At 38.6% G+C, this 22,407-nt stretch overlaps 1 protein-coding gene across 1 annotated transcript in view; it reads right to left on the reverse strand.

Moving 5' to 3' along the window:
* LOC128732995 (calexcitin-1-like) overlaps positions 1-22,407 on the reverse strand; it is a 106,879-nt gene that overhangs the window by 35,319 nt on the left and 49,153 nt on the right. Inside the window, exon 2 of the mRNA XM_053826514.1 lies at positions 16,331-16,446. Coding sequence (XP_053682489.1) covers positions 16,331-16,388 — 58 coding nt within the window. The 5' untranslated portion in view covers positions 16,389-16,446. The remainder of the gene's footprint in view (positions 1-16,330; positions 16,447-22,407) is intronic.

Below are 22,407 nucleotides of genomic sequence, written 5' to 3' on the forward strand. Positions count from 1 at the left end.
CGGAAGAGGTGCCAGCCCGAACGATTGGTAAAGTTAAGGAGGCCACCGTGCAGCTAAAGAACAACAAGTCAGCTGGGAACAATGCTGGGGCATCGGAGCGGCGCTTAACAAAATGGGACCAGAAAAGCCGACCGTTTGTTTGCAGCGGCTAATTGTTAGAATTTGAGATACGGAGCGGCTACCGGAGGAGTGGAAGTATGAGGTTATCTGCCTGATCAAAAAGGGCGACTGTGAGAACTATCGATCAATTCCGCCTGCAAAGTGGTGTCCCAAATCATTTTCCGCCGACTATCATCAATTGTGAACAGATTTGTGAATATTTATCAAGCCGGCTTCGTTAAACAACGGATCGAATTTACACTGCGGCAGTTCCTCCAAAAAAGCCATGAATACAGAGATCCCGCGCACCATTTGTTCGTTGACTTTAAAGCCGCAAATGTTACCATCAACCGAAAAGAGCTGTGCAAAATTATGGACGAGAACAGGTTCCCTAGAAAGTCTCAATCTACGATTGATGGATTTTGAGTGGATCGTCGAATCGATCATCATTCACACAGAGGGATTCGTCAAAATGGTGGTCTCTCGTGCCTGTTGTTCACCATAGTACTGCAAGGTGTTATGAACCGAGCGAATATTAACACGCAGGACACGATCTTCAACAAAAATCACCGGAAATCGTGCCTACTACTTTATAAGCAATTGCGGTCGAACACAGTAAACCCCCGTACGAAGTGCACCTTGTACACGTTGCTTATTAGACCGGTTGTTCTCTACGAGCGTGAAACGTGGACAATGCTCGAGCAGCACCGGCAGGTGTTCGAAGTTTTCGAACGATGAGTGCTAAAAACGATCTTCGGCGGCGTACGGGAGAACGGAGTATGGAGACGGAGGATGAACCATGAACTCACACAGCTCTATGACGAAGGTCGGTATTCAAAAGGTGGCTAAAGCTGGACGAATACGATGAACAGGGCATGGACGACTACCCAGCAAAGATGGTGTTCGCTTCTAATCCGGTAGGAACAAGACGACCAGGGGTGCAACGAGCAAGATGGTTAGACCAGGTGGAGCAAGTTCTGGCGAAGAGTACTCGGTGTCCAAGGAATAGGACAGCGGCAGTCCGCAACCAAGTATATTGGAGATATTTTAATCAACTATTAATAAAAACAAAGTTATCTGGATATTCCATATAGTTTTGAATATGACGAAGAATATATGCATACATTTTCGTAAACCATTGCTCTCTGTCTATGATAGAGGAAACAAAATCTCGAAAGTGAGGAAATATTGTTCCATGTGATGAACTGGCGCTTCAACATGAAAATTGGTTCGGTAAAACTTGGTAAGCGGATGTACATGCACAGGCAAGAAATGTAGAAATAATCTTGTGCCAAAAAGCTGAAATTCGGTATTTACAAGCAGTGAAAACCTTTTACTGTAGTTTTTCTGGATAGTGTCCAAACAGAATGGGACAATGCGCATAGCGGAAAGAGCGGAAAATTAGGTAAAAGAAGATCATTGAAGCAAACACTTAAGAAGTTGTGCGCGTTCCTCTTTACCGAACTTCTATTGTAAAAACTACCGTTATAAAAAAATAACGATATGCCTGACCTCATTGAAGATCAAGACAAAAACAAGACGTTGGTCTAATTTCATCAATAATGTTTGAAAGCTTGAAAGAGTATATGGTCAAACATTTTTTTCTCGAAATATACTGCATGTTCTGCTAAGAAACTGCCATTTTTAGACCAAGTGCACCGAATCAGATACTGCAAGGAATTAAGGTACAACAGTATCCCCTCGCTAGTCCGACACCCAATATTTCGACGATTCGATAGTCCGGATCTCGCTAATCTGGATAAGGACAAGTTCTCCCAATAAGGCAATTAACTTTATTCGTTGTATAAAACCTTATTGAGACAGTGCCAATAGTCAACAAGTGGAAATCACTCCTATTAATAGTGATACGACACCTTGACGTGGCTTACAGTAAATAGGGTCAAATTACTGGTCGCAGTGGAGAATGTACCCAACAGGAAAAAAAAGAATTAAAAAATGATCACTATTTTCTCGATAATGCGAAAAATGTAGACTCAGGCAAATTTCATACTAAAGTAACTGGTAACCATGCATCTTACAAAATTTTACGAAGTAAATCTTATATATAAAAATGGATTTCGGTCTGTCTGTCTGGCTGTCTGTCGGGATGTTCTTTATAGAATCAAAAACTACTGAACCAATCGGCGTGAAATTTTGCATGTAGAGGTTTTTGGGGCTAGGAAAGGTTCTTATGATGGTTAGAGACCCCTCCCCGCACTAAGAGGGGGTGCTCCCATACAAATGAAACACAAATTTCTGCATAATTCGAGAACTAATCAAGCAAATGGAACAAAATTTGGCAAGTGGGTGTTTTTGGTGACAAGAATTTTTTCTATGGTAAATTGAGAACCCTCCCCTCTTTAGAAGGGGAATTATGACTCCTCTCCCCTTTAAGAGGGTGGCTTTCATACAAATGATATACAAGTTTCCTCATAACAAGATAACTAATCAAGCAAATTTTGGAGGCAAGAATTTTTTCTATGGTGAATTAGGACCCCTCCCCACTTTAGGAGGGGAGGGGGCTCCTATACAAATGAAATACAAATTTTCTCATAACTCCAGAACTAGACAAGCAAATGGAACCAAATTTAGCACGTGGGTGTTTTTGCAGGCAAATTTTATTTCTGAGGTGAATTGAGACCCCTCCCCTTTTTAGGAGGAGAATTATGACCCCTTTCCCCTTTAAGAGGTGGGAGAGGCTTCCATACAAATGGAATATAAATTTCTTCATAACTCGAGAACAAATTAATCAAATGGAACCAAATTTGGCATGCGAGGGGTTTTGCAGGCAGCAATTTTTTATGATGGTTTTAGTCGCCTCATCCCTGTGGTAGGGGGATAAGGACTCTCATACAAATAAAACAGAAATTTTTGCGTAACTTAAAAACTAATCGAACTCGCGAAATTTTATGCTCTTTCATAAAACATTAGTCAAAAACAAGATCACTAAAAACTATCAATTAGGTTTATTTATTTTCCTAGGTCTACTGACTTCTAATACTTTCTTTCAGTTGGGTCCGAACGAACAAAAAATTTGTATATTAAACCACCCATGAACTCCTCAGAAACTTGCAAAACTCGAGATTGTGACAAAGGTCATCCGCGATTCACGATTTATGAACAACACAGTTTAATTTGTGACAATACGAAGTTTGTCGGGTCAGCTAGTTAAATAATAAATGGATCATTTCACACGGAGCAATCACTGTACGTGTAATTAACCTTCTCGAATTTGTACCAAATTTTGAACAAATTGTACATTTTTGATTAGCCCCAACTCTTAGTTATCAAAAAAATCCAAAATGCGCTTCTGTTCATTTCAACTTTCTGTTGTTTTCGTGTGTTCTTTTTGTCGACATAATTGGACTCACATCCCGACATGCTTCAAATGTACCACGTCAGTGTCAGATTCTGTCGAAGCGGAACAATTTTTTTTTTCCTCTCTAGCCAATCCGTTCCATAACTGGTTTCCACTGGTTTAACGCACATTTGTCCCGGTAGTGAAGTTTAGCACAAACAACCACCATTATGAGAGGTGGAATGGAGGGACGGAATATCCATACACCCTTCAGAGTGGCTTACAGGCTGACATCCGACCGGATGGAGGCGACCGACCAGCAACTACTACTATGCAGTGGATTGCGAACGAATTTCCGAAGAGCTGTGCAATCCTCTGGTCTAGCGCCGGCATGACACCAATGATGGTTCGTCACTGTCCTAACAGCTGTAACAATACAAATCCTACACGGACCTGCGATAACAAATAGATAGAGAACGGAATCGTATCCGAACAGCACTCACAGTTAATGCCACCGAGTGCAGCTTATTGTGCAGCATGATTTGCAATGCTACACTAGAGCATCTAAGAGGAAGTTTAGCTCTTCTAGTTCTGTGTGTTCAAAAGCATAGACAGATTTATAGGAATTACGATAAATCAGGATTTCGTTCGAGGCTAAGCAGTCCAGTAGCTACATTGTTTGAATTGTAATCTGTTTTAATTTTTTCTGCTCTCTGAAAAGTTTTTTTAACCATTGAAGAAGTGACGGTTAAATATAACTACAAAAGGTTCTGTTTGTATTACGACCGGTGTATTTCACTATCGAAAGTTTTCGGTTTTCACGGTCAAATGTTCTACAACTAAACTACAAAGTTCTAACTTTAAATCGGAAGTTTGTCTAAGGAAATAAGCTTTTCCCCTTATATACAGACACGTCGACGCCAACCCCAGCTCCATGCTTCGTCGTTCAGGGTGTTTAAAAGTAACCCCATTAAAGGGTAAGAAACCGATTGTGGAAGTCTATGCTCAAGTCCACGCTTGAGTTTCCTTCCGGTTCAATTTGCTAACAACTACAAACTGACGACTGCATGCAGGAACAGGAACAGGAGGAACTTTCTCTCACGTAACAGGAGCAACTTTTTCGAACAAATTTAATCGGGTTTGAAAATTTGTCGAAAGGCGGCTAGTAATACCGGAATCTTCTGCTCCAATCACTCAGCAGAAGCATGATTCTCCTAGGAACCGCATTTTCCTACACTCTCACCGCATGAAAATTTATGAGCACCATTCATCGGTGCTGAGGTTCAGTGCCTTAACCGCCACGGGCGAAAGTGGCTGTATACAACGGAACACGCTATTAGGACAGTTTAGCATACATTTAGAGATGGAAACGGGAGGAGCTTTTCCCTTCCGGTGTTGCTGCTCGTTCGTGCGCCGTGCGCCAAGCGTGCAAGTGGAATGTCACACACATGAAAATTTATGAGCGTCACCTGCAGACCACATCGTCGTCGTCGTCGTTGGCGTCGGTGTCAGAGCAGGTGCTTTTCGGCCGTGGTTCTAGTCGTCATCATCTTTCCCTGCGATAGCTGCTTCTTCTTATTCTGTATATCTTGCGCGAATGTTTTTTTTTTCTTTTCGTTTCTGCGAACGCAAAACAAGATGCCAAACCCAGGTGTTCAATTAAAGTTGCTTCGGATACATTATAGGATATTTTTCTTATAAGATCTGTGATTTTGACAATAGCAATGTACGGATAAATGTCCTAAGTAGTTAATGAAAAGCGTGGAGCGCACCAGGATTTGAAAGTTTGCAGCCTGACACGTCAGACATAAAGCGATTACAGCATCTTGCTTGTAAGCCTACGGCCACTTCGGTTCCTAACCTTTGTTTAAGTGATTGATGAGTGCGAAAATCGAAAAGTGAAAAGTTAAAATCAAAAAGTGAGAAGAAAGAAGTGAGAAATGAGAAAAGAGAAGCGAGAAGCGAGAAGTGAAAAGTGAAAAGTGAGAAGTAAGAAGGTCTTCTACGAAAACTAGGAATTGGTACTCTTGCTAAGGATCGTTCCTTTCGTTTCTATGCCCGCTCGCCGGATCACACCTTCAATACCGATGTTGTATAACATCCCGATCAGCCAAACATAGCAAAATTATAACAAATCCTGATATTCTGTTATGACGGTATTTCTAACATGATTTGCTATAATTTTGGTCTCGTTAGTAGTTAAAATATCAAAAATTCTATCAGAACTTCTTAGCAGCAGTAGCAAAAATGTAACAAAATTTGTTATGTTTTGAACAAAATTATATCAAACTTTGTTATGATATTTGTAACAGGTTTTGTTATAATTTTGTTAAAATATAACAAAAACTTCTTTGCCTTCATCTGCTATATCGACATTTTATTTCGGCTAAATTGCCAAAAATAGTACAACTATTATCAGGAACATTCACAAATAGCACAGAAAAAAACTTTCATACATTTACAAAAATCGTTGTTCCGGCCTCGACCGGGATTGAACTCACGACACATCGCACAGAATGCAACACTCTTGACCTCTGTGCCAGAACTACTCTTGAATGAAGGAAGATTAAATGCTTATATGATTTAGCCGATAGCTCATTCGGAGTTGTCAGTTTTTGTTTCGAGCTGTCTATAAATAGAAAATAAGCGTTCAATCCAAAGCCGATATCAAGAAGACGAAGAACTCGAATCCGTTTTATCAGTGTTGCGCCACTTTAAGAATGCTGCACGAATTGCCATCAAATATGGTCGGTATTAAATCAGACTGGACCAAATCGCAAATTCAAAAAAATGAGTTAATGACAGCTAGCGATCCACAATTTTCTAAGCTGCCTTTTACTTTAATCAGACTATCATAAATGTTGCAAACAGCCATAGTTATCAGATGATTTCAAACGATTGATAGGTATTAACTTAAATAGGTTTGACTTAAAAACGACCATATATGATAAATGTCTGACTCAACAGGCAGAACCAACTGACAAAACTCTGATTTCGAGAAAAACGCGTTCAAATTTTGCTGCTGCTATGTAGTTTAAAGCTATTAATCATTCGAAATCATTTAATATCTTTGGCTGTTTGCCACATTTATGTAATCTGATTAGAGTAAAATGTAGTTTAGGAAATTCTCAATTGTTTGCTGTCATTAACGTACTTTTTTAAATTTTGCGACTTGGTCCGGTCTGATTTAACACCGACCATATAAGAAAATAATGCCATTGAGATTTTTTGCAATGACTCCTATGTTGCAGTTTTCGAGTCTGTAGACTTTTCTGCTCATTTTAGCAGGATTCAACCACAGAAAAGATTAAAAAACAACCATGAACTTACTAATTTAAATGATGAGTACGGTTGAAAGCTCCGTTGAAAAGCAAATGAATAAATAAATAAATGATGTGTAGAAGAAACTATTTCTCAGTAATTAGACAATTTTTTTCTTTTGTTGGTAAAGGTTTGGAAAATTATTTAACTACTTTTGAACTTTGTAAACATACATAAACCGAGAATATAAAAGATAAGATTTTATTTTATCGTCCACCGTTTTCCTCAGTTATGTTCAGTTCCAAGCAGCTAGCAATAAAATATAAGTGTGAGAAAAAGAGACATTCTCCAACTACATGCCATTTACTTAAAAAACTGGTTCTTTCATATATATGAAATTCTACAATGACATTCAAAAATAACTCTTTAGATTTTTTAAACAAAGACTTCTGTCAATACGTTCTTTGATTTCTAGTAATAAACTGTATGAGGTTCCCCAAGCGTGACTTGACAGGAGCGGCGTGTTACTGCATCGAGTATGTTTCTTAAGGTGCATATAGATTAGACAATTTTTAGCAACATGTAGAATGCAACATGTAGAATGCGACATGTTGCTAGTTGTTGCTCGCATTAATCGTGGGGAGGACCAACCAGCACCAAATTTCAAATCCGTGAAGGTCGATTAGATTTCAGACACTGCGCGTAGAATTACCCTAATGCGTAATTTTTAGATTTTAAATTTGCAATTGAGAACGACCTAAGAAAAAAGTTTATATGACATAATTTGTTCAATATTATGCGTAGAATTTGATTTTATTTTAGTATTATAAAAAAAATTCAAATATTATGAAAAATCCGAGCTCTTTACCAGAGTTTAGAGCATTATTTGCGCTTAAAAATTTTTTTAAAAAAGACATGTTTTGAGATAATTTTCAATTGATGATTTTTATCACGTATTTGCAAAGCTTTTTCTTTCAGCGTAATTGTTTACTGAAAATACACTTAATTTACTACAATTTTTCTTTTGACGTCATTTTCATAAAATAAATACCTAGTTTTCGACACAGAATTTTTTGAAAAAAAATTTCATTTCTAAATACGCTCTTTTTAAAAGTTACTCTTGACGAAAACATATATTTCATGGAAAATGATTCGGTGCGTGATTGTAATGTGTTAGCAATCAAAAATAGTCGAGACAAACCGTTTGCAAGCTGGAGCAAGCCGAAATTGCTCTGTAACAAAATTATAACAAATTTTGATATAAGAACAAAACTTGTAATAATTCTGTTAGCCCCATTATTTTGTCTGATCAAAAATATAACAAATTCTGTTATTTCTATCTAATTGAGATACTTTTTTGTTACATGTTTGTTATAATCATTTACTCGGGATACAGGCTAGTCCATCTCCTTGTTGCAACCCTCTGCGCGATTCGAAAGACTCGAGAGTGCTCTTGAAACACGCACGTAACACATCACTCGCTCCAGGGTTTGATCAGCCACGTCAGTTTGTCCGAAAACCCGTCCTCGAGCACTATCTGCTGTTCGCGCACGACTGTATTGCATGCTTCCCTGAAATCCACCAAAATATGATGCGTTGGCACGTTGCCCCCCTAAAGCCCGTCTAATAGTGCCCTACGAATTCTTTTGCTATTGGGGATAGACGACGTAACAAAATCTAGAAAAGCACCTTGTTGGCGGGAGGCGGCGTTGATCAACGTAATGTCGTAGTAATTATAGTATTCAGGCGATCGCCCTTTTTTTTTTGGATGGGACCAACCACACCTTCCACTCTCCGGTTGCTTGTCCCCCTCCGAAATTCTTGAAATTATCCGGTAAAGTGCCTGTTGCGGCAGAAAGCCGCATTGTAATCCATCGCAGTTAGCGTCTATTGTCCAGCCGAAGCTAGTCACAAAACGCTATTGTCCGTTCAACTGAACGGTGATGCACAATGGCTATTATTCTGACCATGTAATAAATCTATTTACCGCAAGTATATAAAAGGCGAATAATAAATAGCAATAGAGACAGTGCACTAGCAACCACCGCTGTTGGCGGATGGTTGCCATAAGATAAATATAGCGTTTTATTTTAGTGTGAAGACGTCCAGTCCCGTTGGTAATCGGCCCCCCTAACGACGATCCGGAACATTGGTGCCGTGACCAGGATTTGTCCTGGCACTGACAACGTTTTACCAACGGGACTTCAGTTTTATCGTTCGTGCTATCGGTTCGCAGCAACACGTGATATTTTCGACGCTGAGTTAGTGACTTCAGCAACATCATTTTACTCGCGGGACATCAAATTCGTCGACCGTGTTGCTGGCTAGCTGCTAGAGGTGGAACATTTGGTATGCGGTAGTGCGGTGTGCAATCGTTATCGGACATTTACGCTTCAGCTATGCCGGTGTGGGTGACTTCGCAGCCGCTTAGCAATCAATTCCCCCAGCGGAGCTATGCCGGTGTGGGCGAATCACAGCCGCTTAGCAAGATGCATTCAGCTCCTGAGTCCCCGGTTCTTGGATTCAGCGTAGTAGTAGGAGGGCTGTACAGCACGGAAGCTTGCAGCATCCGAGAATGTATTAATTCCTGGAAGTGGTCAGTTTGCGGTTCGAGAAATTCGTCTGGGAATGCAGGCCTAGGACTACGCATAGTCAGGCTTGGATTGCGCCGCTGTGACCAGCGAGCAATTACCGTCCGCGTCGTTCGCCAGAAGCAGAGTTCAACCAACCCACTGACATCATCGTTCATCCGTTCCGTCTAAATGTAATCATCTGTTCCTCCGCACGCCATAGTGAAAAACCGTTGGTTTTGGTGGTGGAGTATGTTGCGGCAGAAAGCCGCATTGTAATCCATCGCAGTTAGCGTCTATTGTCCAGCCGAAGCTAGTCACAAAACGCTATTGTCCGTTCAACTGAACGGTGATGCACAATGGCTATTATTCTGACCATGTAATAAATCTATTTACCGCAAGTATATAAAAGGCGAATAATAAATAGCAATAGAGACAGTGCACTAGCAACCACCGCTGTTGGCGGATGGTTGCCGTAAGATAAATATAGCGTTTTATTTTAGTGTGAAGACGTCCAGTCCCGTTGGTAATCGGCCCCCCTAACGACGATCCGGAACAGTGCCATTGCTAGGGGTTCTTGGGCATTTCTGAAGAGTTCTACCGGGAGTCGGTTCTTCCCGGCGGCTCTATTATTCTTCAGCTGACCGCTTACTTGCTCAATGCTAGAAGAGTTCTGACGAGGTATTGGAAGTGGGGGCGGGGAGCGGTTGCGAGTGTTGAGGCCTGGTGATACTGGTAGATGGTGACCCAAGGATACAGCAATTGGACGCCAAACTTACAATTAGCGACGAAACACAAATCAAACTCAACTTATATTGAGAAGGACGACACAAACGGGCGAAGCCAAATAGTCAATGTGAAGAGCTTCGCAAACAGGAAGGGGAATATGAACAACTGCACTGCTATAACTACACAATCATTCCAAGCCAATGCATCGATGAAGTGCTTATGAATACACTGGTCATGCTACACCAGACCAGTCGAAGCCATGTAAATTGTAAATTATCCAATCAACCATTTCGACGAAAGAAAGACCGCAAGCCAATTATTGTGTGACAAACAAAAGAGCCCACACTGAATTTTGAAGCCGATACGATGCCAGCGTTAGACGCATCGTTAGCAGAAGACGCCTTGACGCTCAGATAATAAGCCGCGGGAATACAAAAAGTCGACAACCGATTAACTACGATGCTACGATGCCCTGACCTGACATAGAAGATTCTGTGCTGATCCGCCATGCTCAGCGATGTAGTGCTCAAATCTCAATCGTCATAAAGTTATTAAACATTTTTAACTTTCGATTCTGTTTGCCTTAATTTAGCTCTGGTATAAAAACTATACTGGTATAAAAACTCGATTCTATTACTTTCATTCGAAAGTTGTATCGAAAATGGGTCTTAAACCTCCTATTTCATGAAATTAAGTAACTTTTCAGAACTGAAGTTTTTGACCGTCTTAATAGAATACGAAACCTAAAATTAAAAAAGAAGAAAAAAAAAATGCTTTGAAATAAGCGTTTTTATCAAATTTCTCCTGAAAAGGTGTGATAAAACTGATTGCTTTTATTTACCAAATTCAAGCTCTGGTACCATTCTACAATTCGTTCTTCGACGTGAAATGCCTATCTTTTTCAGTTTCGTTGCGATTTCATTTTAAACGCACGGTTTTGGGTGTTGAATTAGTATCTGAAAACTGCACGAACTCACCCATCACGCATAACACACTAGATCACCGCGTGCGATGGACACGGTCTAACACATAGGGGAAACAATAACTACTCGACTACGTTTCTAAAAACCATTGCAGTATTTAAATGTATTCTCCAGAAGAACTCGCTGACATTCACCTTTGACATGGCTTCAGCAGCCCAGCAGATTTTCTGATCGTCGGCTACCTAATGCAAGTAAGTGAACACAAATCCAAAAGTGCTCGTTTTGTTACACAATTACTTAATGCAGGGACGTCTACGACAACGAACCGTCGCACCGTGAGATGAAACCCAAATTGAGGTGGACAAAAGTAATTACGCCACAATATTGATTTTGTAGAGAGCGCTCAAAGTCTTGGAATAACAATACAATGAAATTTCAATTTTGATAAATATATTTTATTACAATGCGGTAAAATATATTCTTCCTTAAGAACGCTTTATACAGCTACGGCATTTCTATCCGTAATACCAAGCAAAAATTGTTCAAAAGCCTGATACTTCCTCATTTCATAGCATGTGACTTTGCCAACTTGAAGCTTAGAGTTGCTCTAAACTCATGTGTACGGTACGTTTTTAATTTAAACCGTTTTTCACCAGTTTCGCATTTGCAATATCAACTGATCGATTGTCCTTTTAATAATTTTGCCAAATCGAGTTGCTGTTTATTTGTATTCAAACTTGCGAAGACTAAACAACCTGGTTGTTTATACGAAAAATTAATTTCATCTCAAAATAACCGATATAATAAATTTTTATTGCCACGACACTCTACTGCAAAATATAGCAATTCCTTTTTCGTTAGGGGTACAGCTTCCTGGAATTCGCTGTCAAATAATCTAACTCTCATTCAATCATCATCGGTATTTAAAAGAAAAAGTATTGAGCACTTCAATTCAATTTAGTTTAACTTAATTAAAATTTAAATGAAAATAACTAAAATAATTTATATAACGTTTATATTGTTATGTTACTACTACCACCATTTTGCTCATTCAATTCGGAGTAACGGTTTAAAAGACATTGTTTTATATTACTAGCATAATGATAATAAATAAATAAATAAAAAATATTTAAAGTTTTTTGGTCGGGGTGGACCCAAAAAATCAGTTTTTTCTTTATATCCCCTTTCGTGTTTATTTCTCACGAATCATGCCTTCTGAGCACTTTCACATATATGAAAAACGTACATTTTGTTTAAAAGAATTAAGTCGCTATCTTCTTCGGTTCTGAAGCTACAGGAATTTAAAAAAAAAATTGATTTTTTCAAATGTCAATAACGTAAAAACTGCTCAAAAGCAGCAAATCAAATTTTGTGTAAATGTTTAATAATATATTGGTCTCCGAAATTAATTGAGATCACATCGGTCCAGGTCGGCCCTTTTTAGCTAGACCGTATTGAGCAATGAACTAAAAATTACCGGTTTACTTACCAAATTCACAATTTTTACGTTAATAGAATGAATTAAAAAAAATATCGACAAATGAGAGATTCTCTTCGTGTCTCCTCTCTTCCGCTTTTCACGGCGATACTAATGCATTGAAAGCAAATTTTTTAAAACTTTTGGCTAGTTAGTGATTCCGGCAACCGATTCATGCAAAGCTGATGTGTCAAAATGCATTATTATCGCTGTAAACAGCGGAAGAGAGGAGACACGAAGAGAATCTCTCATTTGCAGATACGTCGAAATGAAAAAGTACCCGAGAATTGGACTAAGTGTAGTAAAGCAGTGTATAGGGCAATTGTACAGTTAATTATTATCTATATTATTATTTCTGATAACCAAATAATCAACAAATTTCAGAAATAATCAAGTTACGGTGACAAAATAAGTATCTATATTATTGTTGAAGAAAGTATAGTTATATTTTTTTGCATTTACGGTGCTATACTTTCTTCAACAATAATGCAGATAATAGGCCGTATGAATAAAAGTGTTAGAGCAAATGCTCCCATGAAACGTAAACTGTTTTATTCATACGGCCTAATAATTAACTCTGCAATTGCCCTATACACTACTTTATCAAATTCTGTTTCGTTGAGGCGCTGCAGTCCAATGAGCATCTACTGAGCAAAAAACCGAGAATGAAGCCTGGTTTTAAGATACGAATTCAACGCCCAAGACAATACGTTTAAAATGAAATTGCAACGAAACTAAAAGAGATAGGTGTTTCACATCAAAGGGCGATTTGTATAACGGTACCAGAGCTTGAAATTGGTTAATAATTGGTAAATAAGTTTTATTACACCTTTTTAGGAAAAATTTGATAAAAACGCCTTGAGAAATACCTATTTTAAAGTTTTTGCTTTTAAAAAGTAACTAAATTTCATGAAGTAGGAAGTTTAAGACGAATTTTCAGTACAACATTATCTCAGCTATTGAAAGAAAGTACCAGAATTGGGCTAGCTGGGATAGCTTTTGTACCAGAGATAATTTAAGACAAAAAGAACCGATAAATAAAAATGTTTAATAACTCTGTAACGATTGAGATTTTACCATACACACATTCCGGCTACTGTCACATTCGGGCTTGTGATATTCGGGCTACTGTTACACTTGAGCTAGTGCCTTTCGGGCATGTGATATACGAGCTAGTGTGATAAAACCGGTTTAAATACCTTAAAATTGATTTACGCGAAATAAAAGCAGTTATGAACATTATCAACAGAAAAATTAAAACGAAAAAAATTTCGACTTTGTCATTATCTCATTTTTGTCACCCTTAAATTCATCAAAATTAAATCGAGTCTATACTGTATCATAAATAAGACATATTTCAATGATCAATGTGTTATGAATACAAATTTTAATTTCCCAACTGTTTGAACTGCGCAGAAAATGGTACCTTCACGGTATCATTTTCATTTTGTTTGCATACGTCCCTGCTTGTGTTGATTCTTGAATTCATTCGTTCATTCATTCGATCGTACAGCTACTGGTCATTAAACGACAAAATTTCGAACTACGCTGCTGCTGCTGCTGCAGCTTCTTGGCAAGGGCTAAGGGCACATCAATGAAAACTAGCGAAATCGGAAAGTACCGTTAGCCGGCGTGCACGATCATCCGTTCCGAGGGCGGTGGCGGACGTGACCCGAACGCGAAAAATGACAGGCCCAACCGCCCGACTTTTGCACACATTTCAAAATACTAAATGATCTTTTATGATCAGTTGGCTTTGGCTTGGCTTCGGGTTCGGATCGTACGCGCAAACGCAACACGCAAGTAGGCCGACGCGGCGGGTTACTTTTCACTATTCGTGTTCACCGTGTTAGTTCCCTGTTCCCTCTATGCAGTGCTGTGTTTAATTGAAAAATTTAGAATTATCATTTTTCATTTTAATCCATTTTAGGATAGAGTGTAAATATTTTAACATGTGTGCTTAAGTTAAAAGGTGTCATTGTTTCTCAGTCCGATTGCTATCTCATCGAGGTGAAGGTAGCAGTTCTAATAAGAGCTGTAAAGAAAGTTGGTTCAAAATGGACGAACGCATTCATGGTCAAACGCTTCTATCGTAACTTTTCGATGAATTTGGAGCTCGAATCGTGAATGGATTGAGCTGGAATCGCTGCTGTAATCCATTTTCGGATATTGGGGAAATAGTTTAAAAGTGTTTTATCGGTAAATGGTGTTATTGTTCAGTGCGACTGCTATCTAATCAAGGTCGAGGTAATAGATCCGGTAGCAGATGAGAAAAAAGTGGCTTCAAAATGTTCCTGCTGATGTTTCCAATATTTGCGAACGAATGTTTGCCAAAGAATAATAGGTTACAGCTGCGCAATTTTGCAATAAACGTGGAGCGGATCAGATAGGACCGAGAAATATAGGTATGTTTCATATCTTTTTTACGATTTCGCTTGATTCCATTTTTGTTAAATTGTTAACCTGTATTCTACATATTTAACTTTGTACTTTAAAAATACGTATCTCCAATTGGTAAAAGTTGGCGCTAGTGTCTCATCATGCGCCATGCGTGAGAGTATGCTTGAAACTATCAATGTTTTCCTTTTGAATACAACAGATGTCGTTACTTTGTAACGCATATTGTATATATTGGTAACAGCCCAATTTTGCGCGACAATAAATTTACTCAACGCAGCAACATTACTCTCTCATGCATCTCAGTTTCTTTTGTGTTTATCGCTAATCGCTACATAACGTTTGATACCTGAACCAATAAATAGTTGGTAAACACTGTTTTGATTTATTGCGTTCATGTGGCGAAATTTAATTTTTTCACAAATCACTTTTCCGGGCACACGGAAGAATGGTAGTAAGATGCTATGGAGAGATATAGGAAAAGTTCGTTTTTTATCAAAATTAGGCAGAAGTCATGAAATTTAAGTATAACAGAGTAACTGTACCACAAATAAAATGTGATTAGTGATTGTTTTTCATGTAGGTAAACATAGATAAGTGAGAAATTTTGATTTTACTACCACTATAAAAGCGCCATCTCTTGAAAAGCAACGGTTCGTGTGGTGTCCAATCATTACAGAATAATATCTGTATCGATATCAATTGACTCGATCGAAACAACCCGAGCAGGAGCGAAGAGCAAAATAATATAAAAGCAATATCAAACTGTCTTATAATGCCATATTTTGTTATTGAATAGATATGGAGATACATTGATAACACATTTTGTTATTGAGTAGATATTTAAAACAGTGGTACAGTTTAAGTGGTGGTGAGTTTAATAACTGATTTTGTTATCATATCACATTATGACCTTAAAACGACATTCGATATATTTCATAAAATTTTATTTTATTGATTAAAGAGATTTTAGATTATAAATATTTTATAACAGGATTGTTTAATATCTCATATGCTACTGCATTTGTTATTCAATACCTAAATAATACTAAAATATGTTATTCCAAACTCTGAATACAATCATGTTATTGCTTTGTTATTCAAATAAGTATTAGTTATTTATTAGGTAGTTATTCTTTTGGACTTAAAGAAGCAAAATTTTGATTTTATTTTTTGTTTTTTACCAACTATGTCAGCCAAAACAAGACCAAATTTTGATATGAATTATTCGATTTCCATAACACATTTTGATATTATTTTGCTCTTCGCTCCTGCTCGGGAAGCATTAACAGAAAAGAACAGAGTTGAGCACGGTTGAGCAACTAGACATGAGTTCGTAATTTTCCACCATAACAATGCTTACTTAATACACGGCAGTACTGGTCAAAACACCTTGAAAAAGCGGAAATGTGTTACCCTATCCGCTTGACGCCACCCAATGCTATGTCGATGCTAAACGTCTTCTGTGCAAATGATCAAAAACTATCTTAATTTGCTACAGGCTCTGAGAGAAGACGATAACCTTTTTCCGCAAAGGAAAACTTTGGACATTGTTATTTCGTTATTCATAACTTACCGAAAAACACGTTGAACACATAGAGCAGCTTCTTTTTGCGAAATTCAGAGATTGACATGTTCGGGCAACTGGTTGGTGTTATTCCGGGCAGCTCACAAACGTGAGAAAGATTTAATCTGTAAAGACGTGCAAGAAATAAACAAACAGAGTTCATGTGAGTAAATTATTGTGCATTCAAGACTTTGTTTTAGTTGAAGATTTTTGTTACTAATGGACTTAAAATAGGATTCTATATTTCAAAGACTAGATAATGAAGCCGAGATAACCCATCTTCATGACTTCGAAATTGAGGTCAAAGCGGCTTCCAATAATCATTAAAGCTCTTAATTTTGATGAGACTCATCCAATTACAAACAGAAAATTCCCAATGCTACAAGATATGATTAACTTCGGAATCACTTCCCGCAAATCTCCAGCTAATTACTGACATTTATTGTCATTCGGTAGACCACCGTGGCAACTGGCAAACCGGATTTAACACCATAACAATCGACTAATTTTCTCCACTGGTAATTAATTGAAAGCACGAAATTCAGCCAATCGCAATGGTGCCTTTCACTGGTCCTTTTCAATAGTGCTGCACCACCTTCTGTAAAAGGAAACCAATAATCATCAACAGAACCTTTGCTTTCTGCTCTACGGTCTGGTTCGCTCAAAGGCTGCCTGCTCTAATACATTGGGGTTATCGTATCGAATTTCATTCGTTTAATGGCCGTGAAACGAGGAGGAAAACTGCTTTGGTGAGCTGTTTGAGAATCCTAGCATTTTTTTTTCATCACAGGACCGAGCTTCGAATGATTAGCTTCGAAAATAAACGAGAAAAAACACCGAAAGCTCAGCTGCACGAAGATTCTTGTTAAAAGATTGTTTGAATCACAGTCTTGCGTAGTTGACAACAATTTGAAATTTATTCAATTTCGCTATTCAAGTTTATCGAAACCGAGCCGACAACCTGATTTTAAATTGTTTGGGATTCATTTTCAATCGTTTTAGCAATAATGAAATCACAATTGGAAGAAGCCCGCCCTTGACTAATTGATTTCTCAAACGAATCGAATCGAATCCCGACTTCGATTCCGATTCCGTTCAAGCACATCCACTCGGCGAAAGTTTCAGCAAACAGCCATCACACTAATCGGCTTTTATCCTCGCCGGCGAAGGTGAATTTTCTCCCCCGGCTGACTGGAACACGGCCAGCAACCGTCAACGGAAAACCGATCCCATCGTCTCCCTCTCTCTCTCTCGCTTCTTTCTGTATAACATTTTCTCTAGCATAATGATTGTACACTTGAATATCACTAATTAAGGGTTTCGAGACTGCGATTGCTGCCGGAATGAGCATCCGCATTGTGCCAATTGGTTCAGGTCACTATCGAGTGGAGTGGAAATGGCCGCAATGGGATGAGATAAATATAAATTGGTTAGCAGATGGCAATAGATTGCGGTAAGCAATCCATTATTTGAATGACGATATGATAAACAAAACGACTTAGATTATGATTTCTGCAAAAACACACGGCAAACATCAAAGTGGCGGAATATACCAAGCTAATTTAGTTGGAAAGTCGGAAAGACAGAGTAAAAAAACAACAAATCATAATCCGCAACGAAGAGGACATGAAAATTGAATCAAGCAGAATTTTCCATCATGTAACCTAGCAAACGTGTACGGTAATCTCAATATCTATCAACCGGACGGTAGGGGCCTAGACCATCAGTCTATTTCCGGTCAAATCAATTTTTCATAGCCTCTGCTTTGATATCAGTTTCAAGCAGATCGAGAATGATTTGATTCTCGTAAAACCATCTATTAGCAAAAAAAAATAAAAGGAAGGAGAAATGAAACTGGCAGCCAGCCGAAATCCAGACAGACATACCGGGTCAACCGAAATTACAAACGCAAAAACTGTTATCGTCGTCGTCGTTGCTTCGAAAAGCTTCTCTTTCGCTCGAAATCCTTTTACCTTAATTTTTTTTTCCTGTACACTTAGGTGGGGTTTCACGTGGTTTCTTTAATGATTTTTAAACTTTTCGCATTTCTTGTGTAATTTCATCAAACCTTTCATTCTCACGGTACGTTTCACCCACGTAAAATGAAGTCCTGATGTAGCACAAAAACGAAGTTCAGCTTGCGTGCCGACGATCAATTACCAGCCTACTTTGGCTGGGCTCTAATGGAATCCTACGACGAAAAGTTGCCTCGCTTTGTACCTACGCTACCAGGCACGGCCCATCGAAGCAAATGAAAAATGAAGGATGGTATCCTGGCATTTGTAGCCAGACAAGCGAAAACTTCGAAAGGTGGTGAAAAATGGTTAGGATTCAACTTTTCGCTTCGAGAATCCAGCCGCGTCGCTTTTACTCGCGCCTCCGCTTAATGTTTGTGGCGAGCGGCGGCGAACAAAAGCGCATTACACTGGAAACTTTTGGCGCCTTGGAACGATTAGGTCAATGGGTTTTTACCGTTAGTCTACTAGATACTCTAATGCAACGGGTTGCTGAAAGCTTTATTCGAAACCTCCGTAGTTTATGCTGCAGTAAAAATGATTGCACTCCAATCAGTTAAAAATAAAAGTCATAGACGACAAACGCTGTTAGTGCTTTGGTTTTATTTATATTGTTGAAAGAGACCCCATATTATTAACTTATCCGCAGACTCATTCGTACCACATTGCAATACTTAACCAACAAAGACCGTATAAATCATAACTACTACCAAAATGTGCGTGGACTTCAGTCGATGATATCCTCAATATAACACATGGATGCAACTAGCAGTGCTGGAAAAAATCACCTTATCTAGACTCAAAATGATTGATTTTCAGTCAATGCAATTTTAAAACTCTTTTTTCTACAAGGAATATGAATATCATTGAAATAGAAATTCATTAATAAACCAAACCGCTGAGTTTCAATGTTGCTGTATGTTCGGTTCGAAAAATTCATATTGCATTACAAAGAAGTCAGAGCTGAATATCATTTTCAGTTCCGTGGCAGTGAATATGAATATCAGTATCAATGCCTTACACTGAATATTTATACATATTGTATTGAATTGGGATGCAACAGATTGCAGTGGGCTTTGTGATGACAAGATACTTTCAAACTGAGATAACTTGTTCCGTGTTTTGCGACCAAAAGTCTATAGAAATAACATGAAAAGACTGCGCAGCGAAAAAAAACAAAAACCATGAAAAGACAACATTTTTGTTATCTTGACAACAAACAGGACAAAAGAGGATGAATAGATGACAAAAAAAAAAACGAAGAAAAGACGGCAATACGACATTGTAAAATATATACAAAACCGCATCAAAAATGACAATAGGCTGTCGAAAACAAACGAAAAATAGGTTAAATATAGATGTCATAAAACGACGAAAATATGTTGGAAAGATGGCAAAAAGCTCATGAAAAGACAACAAAAATACGACAGAGAGGCGACAAAGACACGATGAATACAAAGAAAAGGCAACAAATAGACGACAAAAAGACGGAGGTAACGATGATATCACGAATAAACATCGATAAGATGGATGAAAGACGATGAAAGAACGACGAAAAGACAGCAAATAAACGATAGAAATATGACGAACAGGCAGAGGCAGTGAAAATACAAAGCAAAAACAATGGAAATATGACGAAGGAGTAGTTGAAAAGACGATCAGAGAAAGACAAGGGACGACAAAACTTCGGTGAAAAGACGAACTCGAAAAACTCGACAAAATGACAAAAAATGCCAAAAAACAACAAAGAATTACTACAAGACTACAAATAGATGCAGAAAGGGCATATTTATAACTCATTAAATATACGTCGTATTTTATAACTTATTAAATACGCGTCCTAGCGACAAACAGCCTTCACAGAAAATGTGTAGTTTAACATACTGAATAACTTTGTAGAACACTCGAAAGCAATGAAAAAATCATGTGCAAAGTTATTGACCGTAATTGATTTTTAAGTGCTCTTTTTTAACACATCATTATGTTTCGCAACCGGTAAGAGATAGATAGATACTATATTCAGCAAAGTTGTTTATTTTAGTATGTTCTGCAACTTTAAAAAAAATTTTGTTATTAAACTTTTTCGAAGACATTATCCTTGAAAAATTACATATTTTTTACCCAATTGCTAATGTCCGCACTTTTTCTAAACTGAACCACTGTGCTGTCTGAGGGTCATAAATTTCGCCGCTACTATAGGAACTGGCCATCTGCAGTACATACTTTCCAGGAGTGAATATTCAGAAACACACCTGGAGGCATCCGAATTAGGACACTAGCTCATAGATCGATCATGTCTTAATTGACGGTCGACACCCGTCGAATGTCATCGAAGTACAGTCTTTTCGGCGACCAAATATCGATTCTGACCACTGTCACGTCGTTTGTAAGATTCACGCAAGGTTGTCAAACTCAGTGAATAGTCGCACTGAAAAGACGCGACGTTTCAACATCCAGCGGTTGACGGTAGATAGCGTGGCAGCGGAATACGACAGAAAGCTTGTTCAACGAATCGCAGAACATCAGGAAGAAAGCAAAGATGTAAGTGGGCATTGGAACAACTGCGATAGGTGGTAGTGCCAGACAGTGACAGATGAGAAAAATCAAGCCAGGTGTCGCAAGCTCACTGTGGCTATCACATCAAAACAGAGAAAGGTATAGAGCTGCGGAAAAAAGAACCCACTGTCTAAAAAAACCGCGAGTAAGAGGAGCACATGCTCGTCGGCACAGAGGGGAGATTCGCCAGCAACGACACAGAGTTCCTACAAAACGGTGAGAAGCAGAAGTTGTGCCATACCTGTGATGCGCAATGGTAGCACTGGTAACCTACAGAGACTATAGATTACAGAGGCGACTCAAAAACCGCTAAATTTTGAATCAAAACGGAAAGTAACCTTTATTTGTGATGGTACATTGGTACTCTCCGTTTTGATTCAAAATTTAGCGGTTTTTGAGTGCCAACTCGCCTCTGTAATCTATAGTCTCTGTATGCTAACCTGCTTACTGACAAAATGGCGGTAGCAGCTAGGTGCAAGGAGCACTTTCAGATGTTTTGGAATGGAGAGGTAAACACGGAGATCACCAGAAATAGGATTAGATTTGAGAGCGATGGCCAAGCTGTGGAGCCACCAACACAGGAAGAGGTTAAAAAGGTAATCAATGAACTGAAAACGGTTAAAAACAATGTTGCGAATCGAGCAAGAAGTCAACCATACCTACTCACTCGCGAAAGAGTTTGAGAAACATAGCATTCAACACTTACGCCGCACACTCAGGCGTAAAAGAAACAGCCGTGCTGTGTGCAGACATTCTGCTACCCACACACTCGCGCACGCACATCCTCACATAGTCTTCCTGCATAGCTTATTCCCAGCTAGTCAAAAAATTCGTGAGGAATCGGCTGCCCATGAGGCTGGTGGCACACTGGGATACAAATTTTGCATTACTTTTCTTCTTCTTCGCCCTGGATTCTAGTCACGGGTGGGAGTACAAGCCGTGAGTAATCATTATCAGCAGATTGGGCTGCAGCGACGAACGACGAGCGACGACTGTAGCTGTTAGGTAAACACTCAGTCGCAAAAACTCGTTGCAGTGCGTGAACAAATAAGAGCGGGAGTTTTAGAGGGATGCTTATGCCGGCGTGTTCGTTAGAATGAGTACGCGTGTGTGAGAATATTAGCCCACACGAGTGTGGGCTTCGCAACACTGGTTAAAAATCAGCATTACGTACAGATATACATGCTAACATATCGTATTCAATGCGCAAAACAGGCATATCCGTTCTATTTCAGAGGCGATATATGTTATGAGGAATAATTATACGCGTTTCGTTTATGTAAGTATTTATATACGATTCTCTCATTTAGTTATCCTGGCTGGATTCACATAAAATCAATGCCAAATTATTCAGAATGGTTTACTATACAAAAATAAAATATTATAAAATATAAATATAATATAAAATACAATCAATTCTCTTTAAATAATGTCGCATGTCATTACAAATGAGACATTTAAGATGAAATAATTATTTTAGACGAAAGTGCCTCCGAATCAACGATCAGTATATTT

This window comes from Sabethes cyaneus, chromosome 1 (genome assembly GCF_943734655.1).
Source record: "Sabethes cyaneus chromosome 1, idSabCyanKW18_F2, whole genome shotgun sequence".
Taxonomy (NCBI): domain Eukaryota; kingdom Metazoa; phylum Arthropoda; class Insecta; order Diptera; family Culicidae; genus Sabethes; species Sabethes cyaneus.